General features: G+C 23.1%; 1 protein-coding gene across 7 annotated transcripts in view; it reads left to right on the forward strand.

Moving 5' to 3' along the window:
• The first annotated feature begins 187 nt into the window (after positions 1-187).
• The window catches only part of LOC122855551 (neurobeachin), a 149,138-nt gene continuing 126,015 nt past the window's right edge, over positions 188-23,310 (forward strand). For 3 of the 7 annotated variants that reach the window (XM_044157016.1, XM_044157017.1, XM_044157020.1), the window contains exon 1: positions 262-691. In XM_044157016.1, coding sequence (XP_044012951.1) covers positions 533-691 — 159 coding nt within the window. In that variant the 5' untranslated portion in view covers positions 262-532. Of the gene's footprint in view, positions 692-23,310 lie in introns of all 7 variants that reach the window. The other 4 variants (XM_044157006.1, XM_044157009.1, XM_044157011.1 and 1 more) reach the window with 2 other exon arrangements.

Here is a 23,310-nt window from a genome sequence, read left to right on the forward strand (position 1 = left end):
AATACTTGAAATCGCTTGAAATAATTTAGTATATTCAAAATATCAAATAAATTAATAAATTTGAAGTTAAAAAAATTATAATTAAAGAATAGCAAACGGGCATGTCAAAATTTAATAATAAATAATACATAATAATATTTATTATTATTATTATTTATTTGAAAAAAAAAAATTGCCGATAAAATAGATGTTGACGAGTGCAGTTGAAAATATTTAGTAACAAAATTAGTACAGTTATTGTCGCCTAGTTCGCGCTAAAGTATAAAAAGTAAAATAAACTAGAAGTGTATAATCTGGGAATATTATTTTTTACAATACTGTCGATACTGTCAGACTAGAATCCTCACAACAGTTTGCACTTTCTAACATGGCAGATGATTCGTGTCGTATATCATGTGACGGTGTATGTATCGTGTTTGTTTAATATCATAATATATTGTGAATAAATAACAGTTTTAAAAAAATAATAAAAATTAAAAAACAAATAAACATTGTGTTTAAAAGTGTATTTAAGTGTCAATAGTGTTTCGCAATGGCGGACTTGAACAGTCCACCGTTTAGTGACATCAAGAGACCCGAGGAAGTTGTTGCGATGGCGATGAATGACAGCTTGAAATTTGCCGTGTTGATTGGACTTATCAAGGTTGAACAGGTGTCTAATCGGGAAGTCGTCAACACAGTACTTCATTTGGTAAGTTATCCTAATTTATTATAAAATTAATTTAATTTTAAAAAATAATTATCAAACGTTTTGGAGTTATGAAAATTCAATGCTGTCAAAATTTCTATACAATAATATTTATTTTTCATATTGTCACTTGCCGCGTGTCACTTGAAACTTTTAACACAAAATTATTTTAATGTCAATTTTTTATTCATCAATTGTTTTTATTATTTTACTCCAATTATTAAAAAAATATAATTGTTATTTTATTTTGCTCCATTTTTATTGAAAAAAATTAACTCAAAGGAAAAATATTTACTAGATTTTTTTTTTGGTTTGTTTGTTTGTTTGTTGACGCAACGTATACACATTATCTAAACTATGATTATTAGATTTTTATAGCTTTTATCAAGAGTAAATAATCGCAGGTGTTTTATGATTTTTTTTTTAAAAAAACATCATCATTTGCTGGCTGTGTTTTGGTTGCATGTGTAGGGTGATTGTCATGTCTCGTCATTGTCGACACGTTATTCTTTTCATCCCCTTTTGCATTTTCTGTTTAGCCACTCACCACGCCTCATTGTCGTCGTCCACCTATCTACCCCTATTTTTTTTTATATATATTTTTTTATTTTTTTACATGTTTCGCCCAGTGGCTTTTCTCTTCTTTCTATAGCCTTTTCACTCCCTTAGAAACTCAAGGGATTTTCTTGGTTGTTATTTTATTATTCCATTTTTTTTTTTTTTTTTGTTTCCTATCTCGAACAATTTACCAAACTACTTCTGTTGCAGACTCACAGCCCCCACTAAGTGATGAAATTATTTTATTTAAAAAAACCGATTACCTTGCGAAAAAAAAGGGGCATCTGTGTGTATTGTTATCTTGCAATTGTTTTTCTTTTTTAAATTTTATATTGTGTCAATTTTAAATTGATTTATATTTATAAAAGGGAATATTTATTTGTAAATCAATATTTGTTAAATTAAAATTATACCGAATTATAAAAGGTACATTTATTTATGTTATATCATCGAATATTATCGTTTTTGTGTGTCGTGAATAGAGTTATTCATATCGTGAAGCGCTTTGAAGAACGAATTGAAAATAAAAAAAAAAAATGAAATTACGAGGACACACGAGTGTCGTTACTAGCGAATGGAATATAAAAAATATGTACATACAGATATGTACATTATATTCAGCTTTACAAATTGTTAGGTATTAAATACTCAGCAAAAAAATAAAATTGGATCATGACTAGGGGATAGATCAAGCTATTTAAAAACAATTTAAAAAAAAAAAATTTATACGGGATTAATTTCATTATTTATATTGGTAAAAAAATTAATATATAAATATTTTTTTAGAGATAAAAATAATAATATAAATATTTGACTTTGTTTATGACAAAAAATTTATTACATACACATATAAATTAAATTTAATATCAGACATTTTTCCTCATTCAATTATGAGTTGGAAAATTAACACTTTGATGCCTCCTCAATGTCATTTGTTACATAATTTTTATATATTTTAATATCTGTTATTACAACGTGTCTTTTAACCGATTTATTTTTTATCAGCATCGATAAACTTATACATAATAGAACAGAAAAAAATTGTCGATAAGTTTTGTTGAAAAAAAAAAAAACATTGTCCTCAAAAAAATATATTAATATTATGGAAAAGTAATATCTTTTTATTCATGTTCAATATTTTTTTTTCAAGTCATTGTGGTTTAAAAAAATTATTTTTAGTTATTGAAATATTTATTTAAATATAAAAATAACAGTTTGATAATTTTTTTTTTTTTGAATTTTGTACTGAAAAATACTTGGATAAATTCAAGTTGACGAAAAAACGTCAGCGTTTTTTTTTCTTTGAAAATAGAGAAAAAAAAATATAAATATATAAGTGAAACTATTTTTGATTAAACGACTCCACGTGTTTGGAATTCAACATATCTTGAATTTTTTTTTTTTTTTTTTAGTTTGTACTATAAACCTATATGAAGTCCAGAAAATTCTCAGTTTTTTTCCATAATATAAATGATGAATTAAAGAGAAAAGATTTTGTATTTTTTATCATAAAATCATTTTTTTTTTTCAAGTTTTTTTAAAGCTGATTTATGACTATCATCCGGAATTTCCGTATAAATTTTTTTTTATTATTATTCTGTGAATTATAATAAAAAAATTATATTAAATTTTAAAATGCTGAATTATCGTATTAATTTTTTTTTTTTCAATTTTTACCATGGAAAAGACAGCCCACTTTAGAGATTGAATTTTTTTTTTTATTTTTTTTTATTCAATTTAGTATTCAGAGCACGAATTGTATTGGTGTATCAGTTGAGTATTTCCTTTTATCCTGAAATTGTCCTAGAGTTGTTATTTCTCCAAAAGCTATTTTATTTTTAACAAAAATAAAAAATAAAGGAAAAATGTCAGAATGAATTTTCGTCTTACTGGTTGTAAAAAAAAAATAAATATTTTTTTCAATTTTCACACTGTATAGGTAGATAAGACCAATTGATAATCCAATATTTTTATTATCTTTTATTTCTTACAATAATAAATTCAAAGTATATTATTAATTAATTTTTTTTAATTTTATTTTTCAATTTCTAGAGATTTAAAAACGCTAAATAAACGAAATACTGTTTGTATATTTTAAAAATTTTTTTTTAAATTTATTTTCTTTTTAAAGCTACCTATTTGTTCAAGCTTTTGCGATAGGATTACCAGTTGGGATTTTAGTGAATATTCTACATTTAAAATGGGTTCGTTTTCTACAGTATCACACACACATACACATGACAACAGACACACGCGTACTTTTAATGTATTTATACGGTTGTAACCTGCGATTTACCCTACTTGAACTCTCTACACTTAGTTTACTTAAAATTAAAAAAAAAAATTATACAATTGAAATGTTGGATAAGGATAAAATTTTATAAATGAATATTTATTTATTTTTTTTATTTTTTAATGTCTTGAAAGATAAATGTTAAGTGTGTTTAGTATTTTCCCTGAGCGACCCTCAAACACAAGCATTATTTTCACGGCCAAGAAGGTAATGGCTTGACTTGTGGGTATTTAAATCCTCTTTCTTTTTTTGTTTTATATTTTTTATTTTTTTCCTATTATGGTAAGCGAGCTTTGGTGATTTACTATCACCATATTCCCTCAGGATGTTAGAGTACTTCTAAAATATCATGTTGTATAGTTTTTTGTCAATTTACCTTACAATTTTTCCCCCTTTTTTTTCACTTCTATATCCTGTATGAAAATTCACGTAAATTTTATTATGGAAACACGTATTCGTTGACTAAAATATGACGTGTATAGAGGGAAGAATTTCAATGCTCTGTTATTTTTTTTTTTATATTTTGTGTGAGAGACATGTTGCTCTTGACAACCTAAATTCAATTATTGTAGAATAAATTTTTATTTTAACTGAAAAAGTGGTTTTTTTTTTGTTAAATTTTTAAAGACACATATAAATGATATTTATTTACTTTGATAATTTTATTTGAGACACATGTTTTTTAGTTATTTTTAAATTTTTTATTTTTTTTTTTTTAAATTTAATTCTTTAATAACGAGATTATATATATCAAATATTAAATGAAAAAGTAAACAAATATGATAACGATAATAAAATAATCTCAAATTTCAAGATATGAATACAAATATCAGTTTCAACATCATTATCATCATCGTATTTGGAAATTATTTTTAACTTTTGAATGAAAAATTTTAATACTGATATTTCAATCCATTAGCAATGCAAAAAAAAAAATTGTGAGTAGTGAGATAACGAATAATTTCCATCGGCAAAGGTTGAATTGAAATAAATGAAAAAAAAAAATATAAAAAAAAATGTTATCATTATATATAGTGACACACAGATATATATAAAAGAGGGCCACTAAGGAAACTCATTTCCGTCTGTGGCACTAGAGTCCACAGAGATGCCAATCGTTTTAATCTCCATTTTAAATTCGATGCAAGAAAAAAAAAAGCAAGCAAAAAGTAAAGATTAAAAATAAAAAAAAAAGTAAATAATAAAATCGTCAATCTCAATGTGTCTACCAATACCTGTATAGATATAAATATATTTTTTTTCCAACTTCAAATTTAATTTATATAAAAAATATTTTTTTTAAAAAACAAATTGTTGGCATTAGCACATGTTTACTGGCAGAAAAATAGTTTAACACATGAAAATAAATGATTATCTAGACTTTCACAACCACCACAATTAATTTATAAAGTTAAAATTAAAGTTCGTACTCTCTCGTTCGTCTAAAAAGTTTCATATTTTTTACATTCCAAATATATATAGGTATATATACACCTTGATGAGGTTAAGCTAACCACGTTGAATAAAAAATTTAAAAAAATAATATAAATCTTGAGTAATTAATTAGATTTTCAACGATCGAAAAATAGTAAAAATAATAATTACATTTTTAAATTGATTCAGTAGAAAGATTTTCATATAAAAAATTTATATTTTCCAAGTATTAATTAAATTAACAAAAGAAAAACTTAATGTTTCGTTTTAAGATACTTCTATTTTAGTTTAAAAAAAAAAAATTAACATTTTTAAATATTAATTTACACAACACTATGCACTACCAATCACATTAAAAAATAAATACATTAATAAATGATTTTTGTCACTATAAATCACCATAAAAAAGTAGATTAAATTATAAAAAAAAAAAAATTGTTAATTCAATGTGATACTGCTTTGAAACATATCAATGTGTACATGCGACGATGTATATATTCAGTACACGAAAGTGGCAGATGAGAATCCTGAAAGCACGTTTAGTTGAACGATCGATCATTTATAAACTTTATATACTCTCTCTCTCTCTCTTTCCCCCGTTCAAAATACAGAGAGAAGGACATATCTCTTATCACGTCTGAATACACAGTGTATCGACTGTCCTTGTCTAGCTGACTATCTAGAAAATATCATCCCCTTTCGTTCATTTTCAAACTAAGCATCTCTCTAACAAAATTTATAGTCAATACCAATATGTGCAGTATTTTTGGCAATTTATTGTGTTTATCTAATTTATATGTATCGCTGATGGTTAACACTGTCTGTCTGTTGTTTTTCAATTTTTTTGTTTACCTTAATATTCATAAATATATATATTGCTTATGAAACACCTGCTATACAATGTGTCACGCCACCACAATTTCAGTTTTTCACGCTTCTAAACAAGTAAATTTAACACGTACATTTGCAATATACCATACAGAAAAGCATAAATAATAATAGTATTTATAGATTCATTTTTTGCAATTGCATAAATTGTTTTTTCTCTCATTTTTATATATTTTTTCTTTGTCGTGATATATGTATTTAGCGGTTAATATTTCTTCGATACATTTATTATATTTATATTTTTTTTATCGTTTGAAAAAATTGATAAATGTATAGGAGTGCTTTTAAAGCATCAAATGAACGCGTCTTAAGCCGCCACTTTAATACTCAAGGGAAGCTTTTACAGAAACCACCGGGAGTCGTTTGCATAAAACTATACTAACTGGCTCGTTGGCAAAACAAAAAAGCTTTAGATTTTCTTCGTGAATTTGTAAAATGTTTTTATTTATTTTTGTTTTTTTGTATTTTTAAAAGTATTCGTTTAAATAAACTATATATTTATTTCTTTATTTGAAAAAAAATAGTTGAATAAAAAAAAGGGAAAATATAAAAAAGCTTTTGAATTAATCGATTTTTTTTTTCAAATATTTTATGAGGTGAAAATATGGAAACGGGAAAGATAAAATATCAACGGGTATTATTATCAGTGTATATAGAATTACATATTTAAAAAAAAATATGTTTTTACAGAGGCGAACTGTTTGATAAAAAATATGAAGCTTGTCTAGAAATAAAATTGAATTAAAAATCACATTGTATGCACACATACGTGATTGAAAATAAACTTTCACGGTTATAATTTTTTTATTTTATACAATAATTTAATTAATAAATGAAAAGTTTCCTTCTTTTTTTAAATTTTTTTTCTTGAGACTTATCTTTTATTCCACGTGGTATTTTATCAAAAAAAAGTTGCTTGACTATATAAATTGCCTGGGGATTTTAATTCAAGAAAGTAAAGAACAGACTTTTTTAAAAGTTCAAAGAATTGTGAGAGAATTGCAATAGACAAACCGCATGTTGTATATTATTTAAATTATTATTTGAATATAAATTTAATAAAAGAAAAAAAAAAAAAAAACAGTGATATAATTTTTATATTTATATCAATTATAATTAAATATAAAATTTTGTTTTATATTTATGAAAAAAAATAAAAGATAAAATGTAAAAATTGTATTTGTATCTTTTTTTTTATCATTTTAATTTGAGAATAAAACACATCTGGTGAAAATAAGACAGAGAGTAAAATCGTGAATGGCGTGGAAATTTTTTTCAAGACGGTGGTTATTGGTTCAATCACGTGCCCACCAATATTGACTTATTTTTTTCTAAAGTCTACCAACTGTATATAACTCTCAATATATATATATTTTCTTTTTTTTTTTTTTAACCCATCTCAACGTCGATTCGCCTTCACCAACCTACCAGAGAATATACGTAAACGTGAATTTCGAATTTTCAAGATGCCCGCATTGCCTTGAGGGAATCCAGTAAAATCAGTCAATTATTATTTTTATTTTCAACATATACTTATTATTATTATTTTTTTAAAAGCCATTTTATACATGAAAAAAGTTTAACTTGACTAAAGACCTATGCATCGTCAATTTCTATATAATTTTTTTTATTTTACAAATATTATTTATTAAAGCATTTTAAATAAATTCGAATATATATACATGTATATATTTCCATTAACTTGATTAACAATTCCGTGTATTTTTGCGATAGAAAAAAAATTTTTTACTGACCTCTAGAAATATAACCAAATTATTCTATGCAATTAAAAAGTTTTTCATTTTTTTTTTTTTTTTTGTGATATGTACACTTGATTGGCATTTTTTCGCTCACCTATGTAGATTAAGTTAGTAAAAAAATAGTAAACACAAAAATGAAAAAATATATAATAGAGAGAAATGGAGATTGTCAACAAAGTGTTATCAAAAATATTGGTGTGATACAAATAGAGGTAAAGAATTAAATAAATAGACACAATAATGATAACAAAAAAAAAAAAAAAGAAAATAGATATTTATATGACCTAATTGATAAACATTTCAATTTCGCTAAACTTGTTTGTATATTTTCATTAAGCTAAAATCCACTCGTTTATATACTCAAACTACTCGGGATTACTATGTGTACATTTGTGATTAGTACTTCCTATTACATTTTATTTATTTTGTGGTTGACAAAATTGTTACTAATTAAATTGATCGTAAATTGATCAATTTTATGTATCACTTTGTGGATCATTTAGTTCTCTAATTATCATAATAATAAATTAGCAATTAGTAGTTGAAAAAAAAAATTATTTTTATACATTTTTTTCTTCGTTGTAATAAAATTATTTTAAAATTAAAACAAAAAATTTTTTTACATGAATTATAATGTTTTTTTTTTTAATTGAATTTTTTTTTTTTTAATTATTCCAGTTGGCTTTTGTTCAGCTAATTATGAAATTTCCATTGTTAATATGGTATTTAATAAAAATGCTACTGAGTTCTTTTTTTTCTTTTTCTTTGCTCAAATTACTTTTTTAGTAAAGTTGTAAATGTAGATCTTGATAAGATGGAAAAATTCTTGATTGAATAACTATTAGCTGAGTTAATAATAAAAGATAATTAGTTTCAAAAGTATTTTAATTTTTTTTCTTTACAGTTAAGATATAATAAAATACAGAAAACTATTATTTACCTGTTTTATTGATTAATTTTTTAATTTTTATTCTTTCTCAATTACTCAAAAGGTTTATTTTATTTATTTATTTATTCGTGATTTTATTTTTCTCATTGTAATCTTTGTTTCGTTTGAATATTTTTTTTTTTAACTGTTTTATCGAGTATATAATCAAAGTCGTTGTCAAGTTTTAATCCGTTCTTTGCTTATTATCTTGCTTTTTTTTTTTTTTTTTTAATTTACGTAAAAAAGGATCATCGTTTCATGATGGGGATTTATTTAAATCTAGATCTTTACCCATAATAAAAAAAAAAAGATTCTTTTTTTTTTTAATAAAAAATTATTTTCATAAAAGTATAAATTAGAGACGTGTTCTTTCACCAATGATTGCTGATGCTCTCTTTAAAAGATGGAAATTTCAATCCCACCGAGAGAAAATAACTTGGGGTTAAAAAAAAAAATTGTCTATCGATTTCTGAGTATCTACAGAGGGCGTTGAATAAATTTGGCTTTGAAAATTATTTATTTTCATGATGGATTTTCTTTTTCTTTTACCGGGCACAAAAACATAAACATAAAAACAATAATTATTAAAAAAGTTGCAAGTTAAACTTTTTAATGAAAAAAAAAATATATATATACATGAATAATAGCTTTATTTGCATAAATATAATGTTAAAAAAAAAAAAAAAAAAATGCAAATATAAAGTCGATGAAAAAAAGTGTATGTATATATAGCATGACTCGTTTTCTGTCAAGTGTAAAATTGACCTGGTTTTCGACCTTTCTATATCGAGCTATAACGATATAGAGTTCAAGTGACTAAAATATTTGAATGGAATTGTGAATTTGTTCCTGGGTTTTTTAAAATGAAAATTCGTACTGATGTTTACGACTTTTCTATTGTCTATTATATTATATGTACATTATTTTTTAAATCTATCAGAAAGATTTTTAAAAAATTCAATTTATCTATCAACATTATTTTCAAATACATTTTACCCTAAATTTCCACCTCACTGCTTATTATAATTTTCAAAGCTATCGTTAAATAAGGGTTGCTATTTTTTTATATTTTTCATTATAAATATTTGACAAGATAAAATTAAAATCAAGATTTATTTTAAACAAATTTTGTTTCGATGAAATTTCCATTGTAATAATTAACTGATAGAGTTTCTTTTTATTTTTTTTTTTAAATTTCTTGTTTAATGACTCTTAAGTTTAACAAGTTGTTATAATAATTATCGATAAATTGATTTTTATATAGAAACAATATATAAACGATCATAATAGGATATTTGTAGAGGAAAATTTTACTTAAATGCTTTCACTTTATAACGATAGTATATAATAAGCTTCGTATATAGTTTATATTATATAATATTGATTGGATAATGGTCATACTCTGCTGTACTCTTGTTATGTTCTTATTTTATTAAACTTATGCTAGTCTATATATATATAGATATATTTATCCCAAAGGATAATACCGAGAATGATTCTTTCATCGTTTTCGTAAGGTTTTACTCGATTAACCAATAACCATACAATTCGCGTTTTATCACACCTACTTTTTATATTCCCCATCAAAAAAAAAAAAAAAACATAAATACAAAAATAATAACAATAATAATTACAACAACAAAAATGAAACTACAAATTGTGGCATAAATTTTAACGAACCATAATCTGATTTCATTTTTTATAATTATAAACGTTGAGAATATTTTTTTTATTTTTCAAAAAGCTTCACAACACATTTATTATTTTAGCTTTAAAATGAGAAAGAAGTTTTAATATTTATGAGGTGTAGAATACTCACGTTTTTAAAAAATTTTTAATGAAAAAAAAAAATAACCAAGAATAGACAAACACAAAAAAAAAAATGAATAAATGATTATAATTATTAAAAAATATAATATTCAAAGTAAATATATAATATTAACATTTTAAAATTATATATTATTTACAGTATTTGAATTTTATTTTTGTATATAGTAAAGACACTTTATAAGACAGTGTTTGGTGGGTGGAAAAGAGGGGTGTTAACATCCTTTAAGGATTTCTCACGTTCGAAGATGTGTATTTTAAGATATACCACGTCGCATTTTAGTAAGCAAACACAAAACCAACGTACTTTAACTTGTGAATTTGTTAAAATGTATATATACAAATTGTATGTGTGGGAAGAAAATATAAAATAAAAAAAGGAAAATTTAGATAAAGAGAGAAAAAGGGAGATGAAATATTTTTGAAATATAGTGAAATGGATAAAATTGAACACAGCAATAATACTGAATTTCTCTAATCGTAGCTGTATGTGTGTACATTGTATTGTTGTATTACCAAGCATTTCACGTAGTATTTTGCTTTTGAATTCAAGAAATATACACTTTGGATTTTGAATTTACATTTATTGATCTTTCTTGAATTTAAATATTTGTCTATATGTATTTTCATTGTTTATTTTATATCTATATTTATCTATTATTGTTCGTGACTAATTCATTTTATTTGATATTAAAATTTTAGTATATTCATTCAAAAGAGACTGCTGTAATTAAATAATATATAACTTAAAATTTTTATGAAATATTAAATAGAATTTTTTCAAATTCAAATGAAATTAATTGTAAAATTATTTATAAAGACATTTTTAGGCTGATGTATTATTTCTGTTCTATTATTTTTATTTATGAGTGTCGATAAATTGATCAATTTTTCTTGCTCTTTTTTAATTTTATTCTTATTGACCTAAATGTTTTTTTTTTTTTATCTTTTTATTTTACAATTGAATTCACCAATATTAAGAATTATAATTTTCATTTTCTTTTTAATTTGATATGTATTTTTTTTTTTATTTTGTCATGGATTAATTTTGAGCGATTGTTGAGGAAGCTTGAGAGTTGGATGTCTGTAAATAACATTTGGCATGAATTGCTCGAGGCCATGGCACCATTACTTTATTGAGTTTTAACGTGGCAATGCAGTTTAACCACTTGCTCAACTTTTTTTTTTCTATATAAAACGTGTAAAATTTTAAAATGTCGTTTACAATTTTCACAGTTATCATAACTATTTGAAATATTAAAAAAAAAAAAAATCAATTCATATCAATTTGTTTAAATTGTTTCTTATAAAATTTCATTTTATTAATTTTATTTTTTATAATGATCTTAAATGACTTGACAATAATAGATCTTTCAAGGGTGTTACTTACAAAGTATCACTTGAAAAATTATCGAATATTATGATAAAAATATCAGTCACTTTTTAAACTTACCCTTGTGAGTCTCAATGGGTCTCATGTGCCCTTTGTATGGTTTTAAATATTCAGTACTATATGTTAGTGTGTGAGTTTGGTATTTTCCAACACAATTTTATTCTCAACAATGAAATTTTTTAAATTGTTCTATTCTATACAATATTGTTTATTATTATTATTCCATAATAATAAATAATTTATCATCTTTTGTTGAGTATTTTTAACTACACAAAAGATTTATTTTTTATTAAATTTTAATATGACTTTTAAAAAGTGATAAAATTATTAATTAAAAACAAAATACAGTAGTCATGGTCTGTGTATAGTCAGACATTTTTATTATAAAGATAAAAATATTTTTATTAAATTATTTATTAAATAAAATTGATGATGGTGAAATAAAAAATTGAAAACTCAGTAGTCAGAGTCAATATATAGTCCGACATTTTTATTATAAAAACGAAAATCGATGTAAGTATTTTTTTTTTTTTATAAAGTTTGAAATGAAATGAAAGGAAAATAAAATAATGATAGAAAAATATATATAGATGAAATTTTGTTTCTATTAGACTATAGTGAGTAGATGTTGGGTTTTTTTTTTTTTTATTTTGTAAAATACTTGAAAGAGTCAAAGTTAACTTAAAGTTGATTCTATGGTTTGGTGAATCGTATCAAGGGGACTAAAGTCCAGAACATCATGATTTTCCTTAAGATCTAGTTGATGCTCGACGATGAGAAACCTTGATGCTTTCATGAGCTTTCTATAAGCTGCTTTTTCAAGCATTCAATCTTAAGATACCATGAAAAAATTAGAAAATAAAAAAAGTTTTTTTTTTAATTTTTTTTATATTTTTAACTGTGTTAATGTTTTCAATGACTTGTTATTATAATATTTTTTCTTTTCTTTTATTACGAAAAGATTTTGACTTCAAGAAGACAATTATTTATAATTGAAGTGAGTTTCAAGTTTTGATATATATAAAATGATTTTACCTCATGGCTATCTGGAAAGTTTGACAATTTCAAAATTCAATGATGCATTGAAGTAACTTTCAATTATCTCTAAACTAAAATTATTTTGATAGTTACTTGAAAATGTAATTTTAAAATTAAATTACAAATTTGGTTAAACAAAAAAAAAAAAGCAGATTTTCATTTGTATTTTACAGTTGAATCTTTGCCAAAATAATACCTTTTATTAAATTCATTTATCTTTTAAATTTATTATTCGAAAAATGTTTATTTATATTTTGTTTTTAATTATAAAATTATACATATATGGATACATATTATATTCTCTTGAAGTTTGTAATTAATTTCTGGTTTCTGTGTCTCTACTTAAAACTAATATAAATGTTGATTCTTGAGTTTAATTTTAAAATAAATGGAGCATTACTTTGACATTCAGTAATCAAACTTGTTCTTAATCTGAGTATCTACTTGTTATAGAAAAATTCTAGCTACTGTTAAAGTGTTAAATTTAAATTAAAAATTATTTAAGATAATATCATCGAGTTTGTTTCTTTCAATTAAAATCAACTATAATATTTTTCATTATTATCGTTAATAATTGCAAAAAAAAAATAAATTTAGCTGTCAACTGTCAAGTACCTTTAAACATGTCAAGTTTAATTTCACATATTGCTGCTTTAAAAATGTCAAATACTTATGGCTTCAAAAAGTTAATAATACTTTTTTTTTTATTTTACGTATTTTATTTTTATTTTTACTGATGGAGTCACTACCTTATGGGAATTGAATCCTTGTGCAAAAAGCACAGGGTGAACTGAGGTTTACGTGATGGATAATACAGGTTACCTAAGTGCTTGGTGAATGTATGTATGTGTATATGTTTGTGTATATATTTTTGAGAAGGAAGGGAGAGTCTGATGGCCTCCGGCATCACCACCTTGCTTCTCTTTGCTTCTGCCACTATGACTAATAGTCTTCTCATGTGTTTGGTCTGTTGAAATTTTGTATCATGTACATATATACACCAATGTACAACATTAATTTATCATCCATATTATTGTTTTTTGTTTATTATTTCATTGATTTTATATGTAACACAATTTTTCATTATCTAACATTTTTTTTTTTATCTAAAACATATTTTTTTTTCCTTTCATTTCAATTTAATTTTATTAATTAAGACGTATTTTTAGTGATTGGTTTTTTACTGGTTGTTTGGAAATAATAAATTTTTTGTTTAACTATTATTGTTACATTGAAAAAAAAAAAAAAATTAAATCGGTGTTAAGTTTTTAAAGGTCTAATTTTATAGTAATAATTTTTATTTTTATTTGTACTTCCTTTTAAGGGATTTTATTGTTTAATTTTTTTTTTATTTTTTCATTCTAAAAGAGGTAAAATAAAAAACAATTAATTCGAGGAAGTCTGACAGTAAGAGAAAAAGCTTTTTTCAGATTTTATCGTCATTTTGAACTTTAGTTACTATAACCCTCGTCTTTTCCTTGGAGGATTTATTTTGAAACTGAAAATAGAATTGTCAAGAGTATCATTTTGTTAATTTAGATAGAAAAATATTGGACCATATATCATATTTAAAAATATTAAAACAGGCTAACATTAAAATTAAATTTATATATAAATATGGTTTTTTCTTTTTAAATTAATTTTCATGATTAAATTTATATTAAAATTTATCAAATAAAATTCATCAACATGTGTTATCTCTATTATTTACTCGTTTAAATATTGAAATTTATTGATATCAACACTATCAACAATTGCAATAATTCAGACTGGAATTTTCATTATCGTAAAAATCTTTAAAATATTTTTCCTCTATATGTGATAATAAATTTTCATTTATAGACCATACATTCAATTGATTTAATGAAATATCATAGAGTCACATTTTTTTTTGTATATTAATAAAAAAAAAAAAATTGATATTTAATTGATAGGAATTGTTTTATTGTGTATTTTTTAAAAATATTATAAAAACAATTTAATAACGTTATTTTTTAGTTGAATAATACTTTGCCCACTTTTTAAAATTAATATTATAAAAAAAAAAAAAAAATATTTGCTAAAACTATTTTTCAAGTAAAAAAGTTTGATCAATTTAATATAAAAATTTTTACTCGAGTTTTCAAATATTAAATTAATAAATAAATGATGAAAAATATAAATTATATTGTCATCTTCAGTTTTTTATCAAAAAATTCGACAAGAAGTCAAGAAGTCTTTGCTAATTTCATTTAAATTATTTACAACTTTATTTTTCAATGATTATTAAATTTTTAATTTCAATAATCAATTTGTTTTATTTATAGTTTACTATTCAATCTGCCACTGAATGTATGCTTCGTTGTCTATATCATTATTTTTAAAATTAAAATTTCAATTTTTCTGTTAATTTTAATTTTGCTGATAAATGATTATGTATTTTGTTGTGTCTGTTTAATCGTTGGATAAAACAAATGATCCTTAGGGATGTTAACATAAAGTGAAATATGCTGACACAGTGATTTTGAATAGTTGATGTAACCTAGAGTATTTGTTCAATGAGCATCATATAGAATAATAGGATTTAGCCACTTTGTGTTGAATCATATACATCAAGTTGCTGATGCAAATCGAGTTATTCATTCAGGAATTATTATTGTGTTTATTTTAAGATAAGAGTTTGTCAAAAAATAATTCATAAAAGCTTTAAAATTTTTTATTTATTTTTAAATAAACTCTTACAAAGATTTCATAACAAAAAAAGAAGGATAAAAATTTATTTTACAATAAATGTTATTCGTGAACAAAAAAAACGTAAGAGTAGTTTTTTTTTTTTCTATTTTTTTGTATATACGTGAGTAGCTTTAAGAGTTGACCTGACACGAGTGTCTCTGTGACGAATAGTAGAACAAGCAGGAAGAAGTCATTCCACCATCTTGTACTTGGACTCAGTATAATCATAATCCCGCTTGAACCTCGTCATCCCAGACTTTTAACCTTTTTTTTTTTTTTTATCTTTTTAATATTTTTTTTATTTTCTTCTGGTACTTCGTTGATTCTTCTAGTAATATTTTTTATTTTTTATATATATCCTACTTTTTTATACAAGATACTTGGAGTAAAAATAATAATAGTAATAAAGATAAAAAAAAAATATACTAACCAGGTGGAAGTTAACCATCAAGTTCAGGTTTTTCGTTCTTTCGTGACGTGTGGTATGAAGGGTCATTCTTGTTACAGATATATATATTTTTTTTTATCATTTTTTTCTTATCCATTATTATTTTTTCGTCTCTATTAATTTTCTTTAGTTAAAATATATTTATTTTTTTTTATTTAAATTAATTTTTATAATGAGATTTTAATTTGAAAAAAATGTATAATTGTTTGCTCAAAAAAATAAAAAATTAGATGTATTTAGTTAAAAACTCGGTATGATCAAGTTGAGTGTTACTTGGAAAATAAAATAAATTATAAATAATGCTCTTTGTTTAGTGTTAAATTTTCCTTGAAATCTTCAGGCTTATGGCTCACTCTTTCACATGAATATTATAATGAAAATTGTGTTATAATTGCAAGAAGAATTTTGCAGTACTCACATCATAATATACAAAAGTTTTAACTTATCCAAATGAGGGTGTGATGGAATATTAAAGAGTCTCCTTTTCAAATGCACTGTCACTCATTTTTTAAATTTTAAAAGTCCTTGTTTAAATATTTATTTTATTTATTTTTTTATCACATGAGATTATAAGATTATATTACTTCAAGTAGCAATTTAATTTAAAAAAAAAATTATTTATGAATTAATTTATTTTTAAATAATAAATTTATAGTATATGAATATTTTTATTTTCATAATTTTCTTTGAAATATAATTTATGCAGCTGCAGGTAATTAATGATGACTAATATTAACACGAGTTTTCTCATCAAATGTTGGTAGAATTCATCATTTGTATCTCGAGTTTCTCATACTTGTTTTGTTAACTGTTTCACTTGTTAATGACAAGAAATTAGTTAAATAAGTTTTCATCTCATTATAATTTTCAAACAACGTTTGTTAATATTTTTAATTTTAATATTTAATACCTCTACATAATTTTGATTTTCCAACTACATATATATTTTTTGTTAGACTATCTTTAGTTTAAAAACATTAAAAAAAATATATGTTAGTATATAAATTTTTTGTTTTATGATGAAAATTTTATATTCAAAATTGTAATAAAAGTAAAAAAAAAAAACATCACCAGAATGTTTATTGTTCTCTGGGGACAAATTGTCGGTTGAGTTTGTTGGATTTCCATGGAGCATTGTACACCATGTATATGCTCAAAATGAACATGAACTGGTGAACCTTTTGGCAGTCGACAATAAATTTTAATGCATCAAAGTAAAGGGAAAAATAAAATTAAAAAATTTACAAATGGTTACTATTTGACCATAACGATTATTATTAATTTAAATTTCGAGTATAAATAATTTAAATAATTATTATTATGTCCATGATAATAAAATTAAACATGACCCTTAATTTGTTATCGATTCCAAGTAACTCTCAGTCAATTGTCTATTATCGTTTCTCATTGATCTTAATGGTATTTCTTTCATCCATTGAATTCCAGCAATTTCACATCCACACAATGTTTAACAATCTTTTTTATTTTCATTACTACTTTTGTCTGTATATATTCTATTTTTTTCATTTATCAAAATTTTTTTTTTATTACTCCACAGTCTTCTTTTAAATGTAAAAAAAATAAAAATATCAATATCATAAATTTCCAACAATTGAATCTAAAAAATTCTGTATTCTCTAAATTTATATAAAAAAAAAAAAAAATGTAAGGTTGAGTTGAAATATTGCTAGAAATTTTTCTTCAAGGGATGATTGTATTTTTTTTATTTTTTTCTTTCAATAAAAGCTTTTTGTTTAGGCTCTTAGGATTCAACAATTTTTCTTCTCGATTTTTTTTACTGAATTTTTTTTGTTGAGGTATTCAAAGACAGATAATCAATGTCTACAAATTAATTCAAATAGAATTAACTAATCTCATAAAAAAACATGACAAAGTATTTTGTTTTTTTTTTTTTTTTTTTCGTTTTATTTTGTGAATAATATAGAGTCTCGTTATTTTCATGAAAAGTTAGGTCACAAGAAGATAGTTAGACATTCTGAGCTTTTCACTCTTATGTATATATATGAAATAACATTGCATGAGAATCGTGATCGTAAATTTTGTACTTTACTTTGGTCTTGCCTTCTCTTTGGACAAGTACCTGGAATAGAAAATTGTACGTGGACATTTCGTTGCTTTAACGTAAATGTGCATTCTGGATATACCATAATTTATAGCTAGCTTTGAATTTCTAAAAAAAAGTTTAACTTTGAAAAAACTTAGTTTTTCAAATCAGTATTCTTTTTTTTTTTTTTTATTTAACAAGTATATCATAAAATATAATACTCATTTTTATCTTTCTCAAAAGAAAACGAAAATTACAAAAAATAAAAAGAATACGAAAAATTACTAACAAGATCTTTGTGTTGTTTTTTGTTGTCTGTTTTTTTTTGTGCTTTCTTCAAAATTGTATGACATTTATTATTTTTTTTTTATTTTCTTTTGTATAATTAAAAAATTATATTCTATGGCACGAGGCTGGCAAGATGATACAGGGTCGTTATAAAGTAACTTGATGATAAAAAAAATAAGATAAAAAATAATAATCCTAATAAAAGAAAAAAAAAATAAACTAAAATATTTGGTAATATAAAGGAAAGCTTGTAAAATGTGAATGGCAGAGGTAAATGAGAAAAATAAAAATAAAAAAAAAATACACAGGCCGTTGGACTTCCTGCTGATATGTATTTTCTTTTTTGTAAAACATTCATTCTTCTTCACCATATATGCTTGGCTTTCAATATGAATTCAAGCACATAAAAGTCAAAGGTTAAATGAAAAATAAAAAAAATGAAACACATAATAAATATACTAAGAATTGAAATATAAAAAAATAAAAAAGAAATATAAGAAATGAGAAATAATGATGATAAAAAAGATCAAGGGCTACTAAAGCGTCGTTATTGTTTCAACACAGTCTCAATAGTTTAAAAAAGAAAAAAAAAATATCTATAGGACGTGCTAGTGCTTCTTAATTTACAAACCCTAAAAAAAATTCAACATTTGCATAAAATTCTTTGAAATGTAAAAGCAAATTTAAAATCTTCATTTTTTTTTTTTTTCTTATCAAACAATTTTAAGAATTTTTTTTTTAACTAGATAATTAAAAAAATTAGATTACTTCAATTTTTTTTAAATTAAATTTATATATAATATAAACAATAGATTATTAATTAAATTTTCATTATTTGTCTTGATGTATTTCAAATCAAATGACAGGTGGTTGTATAAATATTGAATTTCAAAAAGCAATTGAAGCTTAATGTACAAGTGTGATCAAAGGTAAAAAGACCCGTAAGACCCTTGAAATGCTATTATGAACATCATCGTTGTAGAGACAAGTCGATTGTACATACCCCCCAGTGTACATAGTACATACTCAAACGTATTTTTTTTTTTTTTCATCATAGTATATTTTGAGTATAATACCAAGATGTTATTTACTAATATATAGGGATATAATTCAAAGTGTGTGTCATTCAAGTTCACTTAGATTTAAGATTTTCATATATACATTTATAATATGTTGTTGAGATGACTATGTGAATGCATGTCGTTTGATTCTGGGTGTTTCTGGATGAAAGAGAAAAGGAAAGGCTGATAGTTTGAGAAGAGGTTTGCTTGTTGGATAGCTCGAGCTTTTCGGTCGATACTCTCCCTCAACACACAGATACTATTTTATACTGCATACTTATACAATATATATCTGTGTGGTTGTGATATTTCTCAGTGGCCCTCAACATCTCTCTACTATTATTTGGTAAATTTTAGCCAACAACGTTATTGTGGCTCTGACAACTTACACTGATTTTGTCAACTTAATTAATAATTACTATTATACTATACGTAATTTAATTTATTAAAAAAATAAAAAAAAAAAAATACTTTTTTTTTATTTTCTTTGTTTTTTAATCTTATTAATTATCATTAAAAGTTTTATTAATTATTACTTGTTTAATTATGTTATTTTTTAAATTGCAATTTTTTTTTTTATTTTTTAATTTATTATTTATTTTACAAAAAGTTTTTTAGGGTTAAGTATATATTCTATTTGCCAAAATGTCAAAAAAGTTTTTTTGATTTTTGCAGTTTATTTATATATATATTGTTTGATATATTAGAATAATTTTTTTTCTATTGTTTTGTAAAAAATTTATTTATCATTTTAACTCGAGATAAATATTTGACATATTTTGTTTTTTGAATTATGCTTTTTGTACTTTGGTTTTTCTTGTTGACAAATTGCTGAATCATTGGAATTTGTCTGTCTACTTGAGGGGGAAGTTTAATATGATATCTGGACCTGGGTCAGATCTCTGGTGGATACTTTGTTGTGGCTTGAACACCATCACTGTGGTTTTGTATGCTTTGCTTTTTTTCCTTATGCTTTTATTCTTGAGGAATTTGTCTTTCATTTTTTTTTTTTCTACTCTACTTTGAAATATTTTATGAATATTTTATATGAAAATTGTAAGATGATCATTTTCCTAAATATATAACTAGAGTAGATTATTTTCATGTATAAATTTTTTATATATCCCGTGACCTTTTGCTTCAAAATGGCCTGGTTCTCATTCAATTTTCTGTATCAACTTACTTGCTGTCTTTTTCGCTTCTGTAAATTTTTCATTTTTCCAAACTCAAATCATTGGTTATTTAACTAATAAATTTTATATGTTCTTTTGGAATTTAAAAATTCAAAAAAATCTTTAAATACCGATCAAAATATATGAGCGAAAAAAAAAAACAACAAAAGAAGAATTTAATTCTTATCAACATTGAGGACCATCTACATTAGTCTTTTTATTTTTATTTATTTTCAAAGATTTAAATCTGTTTCGATAAAAATCTCCATTTACACGACACAACAATGAGCGAGACAAATAGTTAAATATATGCAAATAAATTTTTTTTTTTATTGTCGATTGTACATGTACTCAAAAAAAAAAAATATGAAAAAAAAAAATATAGCCCCAGGATAAGCCATAAGTACAGGGGCGTTCGATTATCGATAACGAAAAATATATGAGTTGAAAAAAAAAATAAATAAATAAATAAAAAAAAAAAAGCGTAACACTGCTAGGTTTTTTTGAGAATATAGAGACGTTTTTTTTTTTTTTTTTTTTGTGGCCAGCTTTTTTTTTTTTATTTTTTCTCGTTGAGTTTTCATTCAATTCTCACTGGCATGGAAAATTGGAAAAATTAGTGAAGCAGCTGTCACATACATATACACCAATTGCCAATATATATAATTTAAAAAAAAATATAATATATATAAATAAATAAAACATGAGAAGAATAATAATCGAAAGAGTGGCGTGATAATTACATAATTAATATATCCATAATTGACAGACTGATGATTTGTTATTAATTTTTTAATTATGAAATTGATCAAACAATCATATCACTAAAAATAAAATGATAATTTACATTTTAAAATTGCCTTGAAAATATTTAATTCAAATTTTTTTATAAATTTTATATTTATTATAATGATAAATAAAAAAAAACACTTATAATAATTTGAATATGTAAATTATATTGGTGTTTTAATTTTATTATGCACACTTGTTTAGTTTTATGTATTTTCGTGTCATTATTTTATATCTCAAATGGTTTATTTTTATTGTCTGACTAAACATACTAGTATACTACTTGACTCAAGATATAATCAGACGCATACGTTGAACAATTATTATATATGTATCATTAAAATTATAATGACTTTAATATTGACTGACATTAATTTGAATTTATTATATTAATTAAAAAGAGATTATTTTTTTTTTTATTATATAAAATAGTTATGATGAAAGATACAGCGAGGCAATTTTAAAATTCATATATTGACATGAAATCTACATGATATGAATTTGGTATCAGACAAAATAACAGTTGGATTGTTCATGCACTGACAAACGAACGATTATTTTGACAGGATTATTCATCTATGTATACTTTTGTCTCTTCGTTCAGTTATCAAAATCGATTTGTGGATGATAAAAAATACGCTACAGTTGTATTTTGTGGAATTATTATGATCTCATGTCTGCATAACCTTTTTAATAATTTTTTTATTATTTTTTACATTTCTCTATATGTTTAATCATAGTTGATGAAAAATTTAATGTTTTCGCTTTTCAAAAACATATACAATTACATTACAAACATTTTATTTAATAACCAGAAAAATTTATTATTGAAATTCTTCATTTTTTATTGAATTAAAATTTATTTTTTACATGTTTTCAATTATTTTAAAAAAAAGTTTAAATTTATACGGAAGATATATATTTATTCAGCATAATATTCGAAATGTTTTTTAATAAATAAATATATATATATTTTTACGGTAAAATTAACATTGAGCAGGTAAAATTTTTTTTTTTACATTGAAATTAAAAGTTTTTAAAAAAAAAATAAAATTAAAAAGTATATATTATTCTGAATGAGTTGAATCTCTTGATATAGAAAAGTTAGTCCACCGTAATGAAATCAATGGAGTGATAAAAATACCTCGACCAGTCAGGTTCAAGTTGATTGGTAGGAAAAAAAAAGGGTTGTAAATGAGAGATGAAGAGAGAGAGAGAGAGACAAGGTATTATATGAAAAACGATGATTGAGTTTTATTATCTATTTTTTTTCACATACACATAGCAATATTGAAAGTGTGTTTTCAAAATTATTCAGTTTTCTACATTTCGCTTCTAGAAATATCAAAACTAATTACGTCTGGGAATTGAGATTAAATCCCCGTAGAATATAATAAGGAAGGGTGGTTATATAAGCATAGGTAGAATTTAGACAACCAGATATTGGTGGCTGATGGACGCATAAAATGTCGCTCATAATTTAAAGATTTTTTTTTTTAAATTACATACATAATTATAAATTTAAAAATAAAAAAACAATGCATATATATTTTGTCTCTTTTACAGTAATGTAAATATTTAAAAAACAATTTTTAAAATTTTCTTTGATATTAAAAAATAATTTTATGAATTTTTATAAAATTATAAATATTTACAAAATTTTATTATTCATTTTATAAAATTTTTAAGACAGTCGTAACCGTGAAATTGCTACGAAATTTCGATGAATTTTTTATAAGGTGAAAGATGACGGTTAAATCCTTAGAGACATGAGAGAAAATTCGCAGTCAAGCTTTTGTTTTATCTTGGTATTTTATTTATGTATTTGTTAATTTTTTTTTTTTTTTTTTTACTATTTCATTTATTTTTTCTTTTGTTGTCAAATAATCTTGTCATTTAATATATTTTTTTTTTCAAGTCACTTTCGATAAAAATGTCAAAATACGTCTTGTGAATTGACTGTAGTAG

This window comes from Aphidius gifuensis, linkage group LG4, assembly GCF_014905175.1.
Source record: "Aphidius gifuensis isolate YNYX2018 linkage group LG4, ASM1490517v1, whole genome shotgun sequence".
Lineage (NCBI taxonomy): Eukaryota > Metazoa > Arthropoda > Insecta > Hymenoptera > Braconidae > Aphidius > Aphidius gifuensis.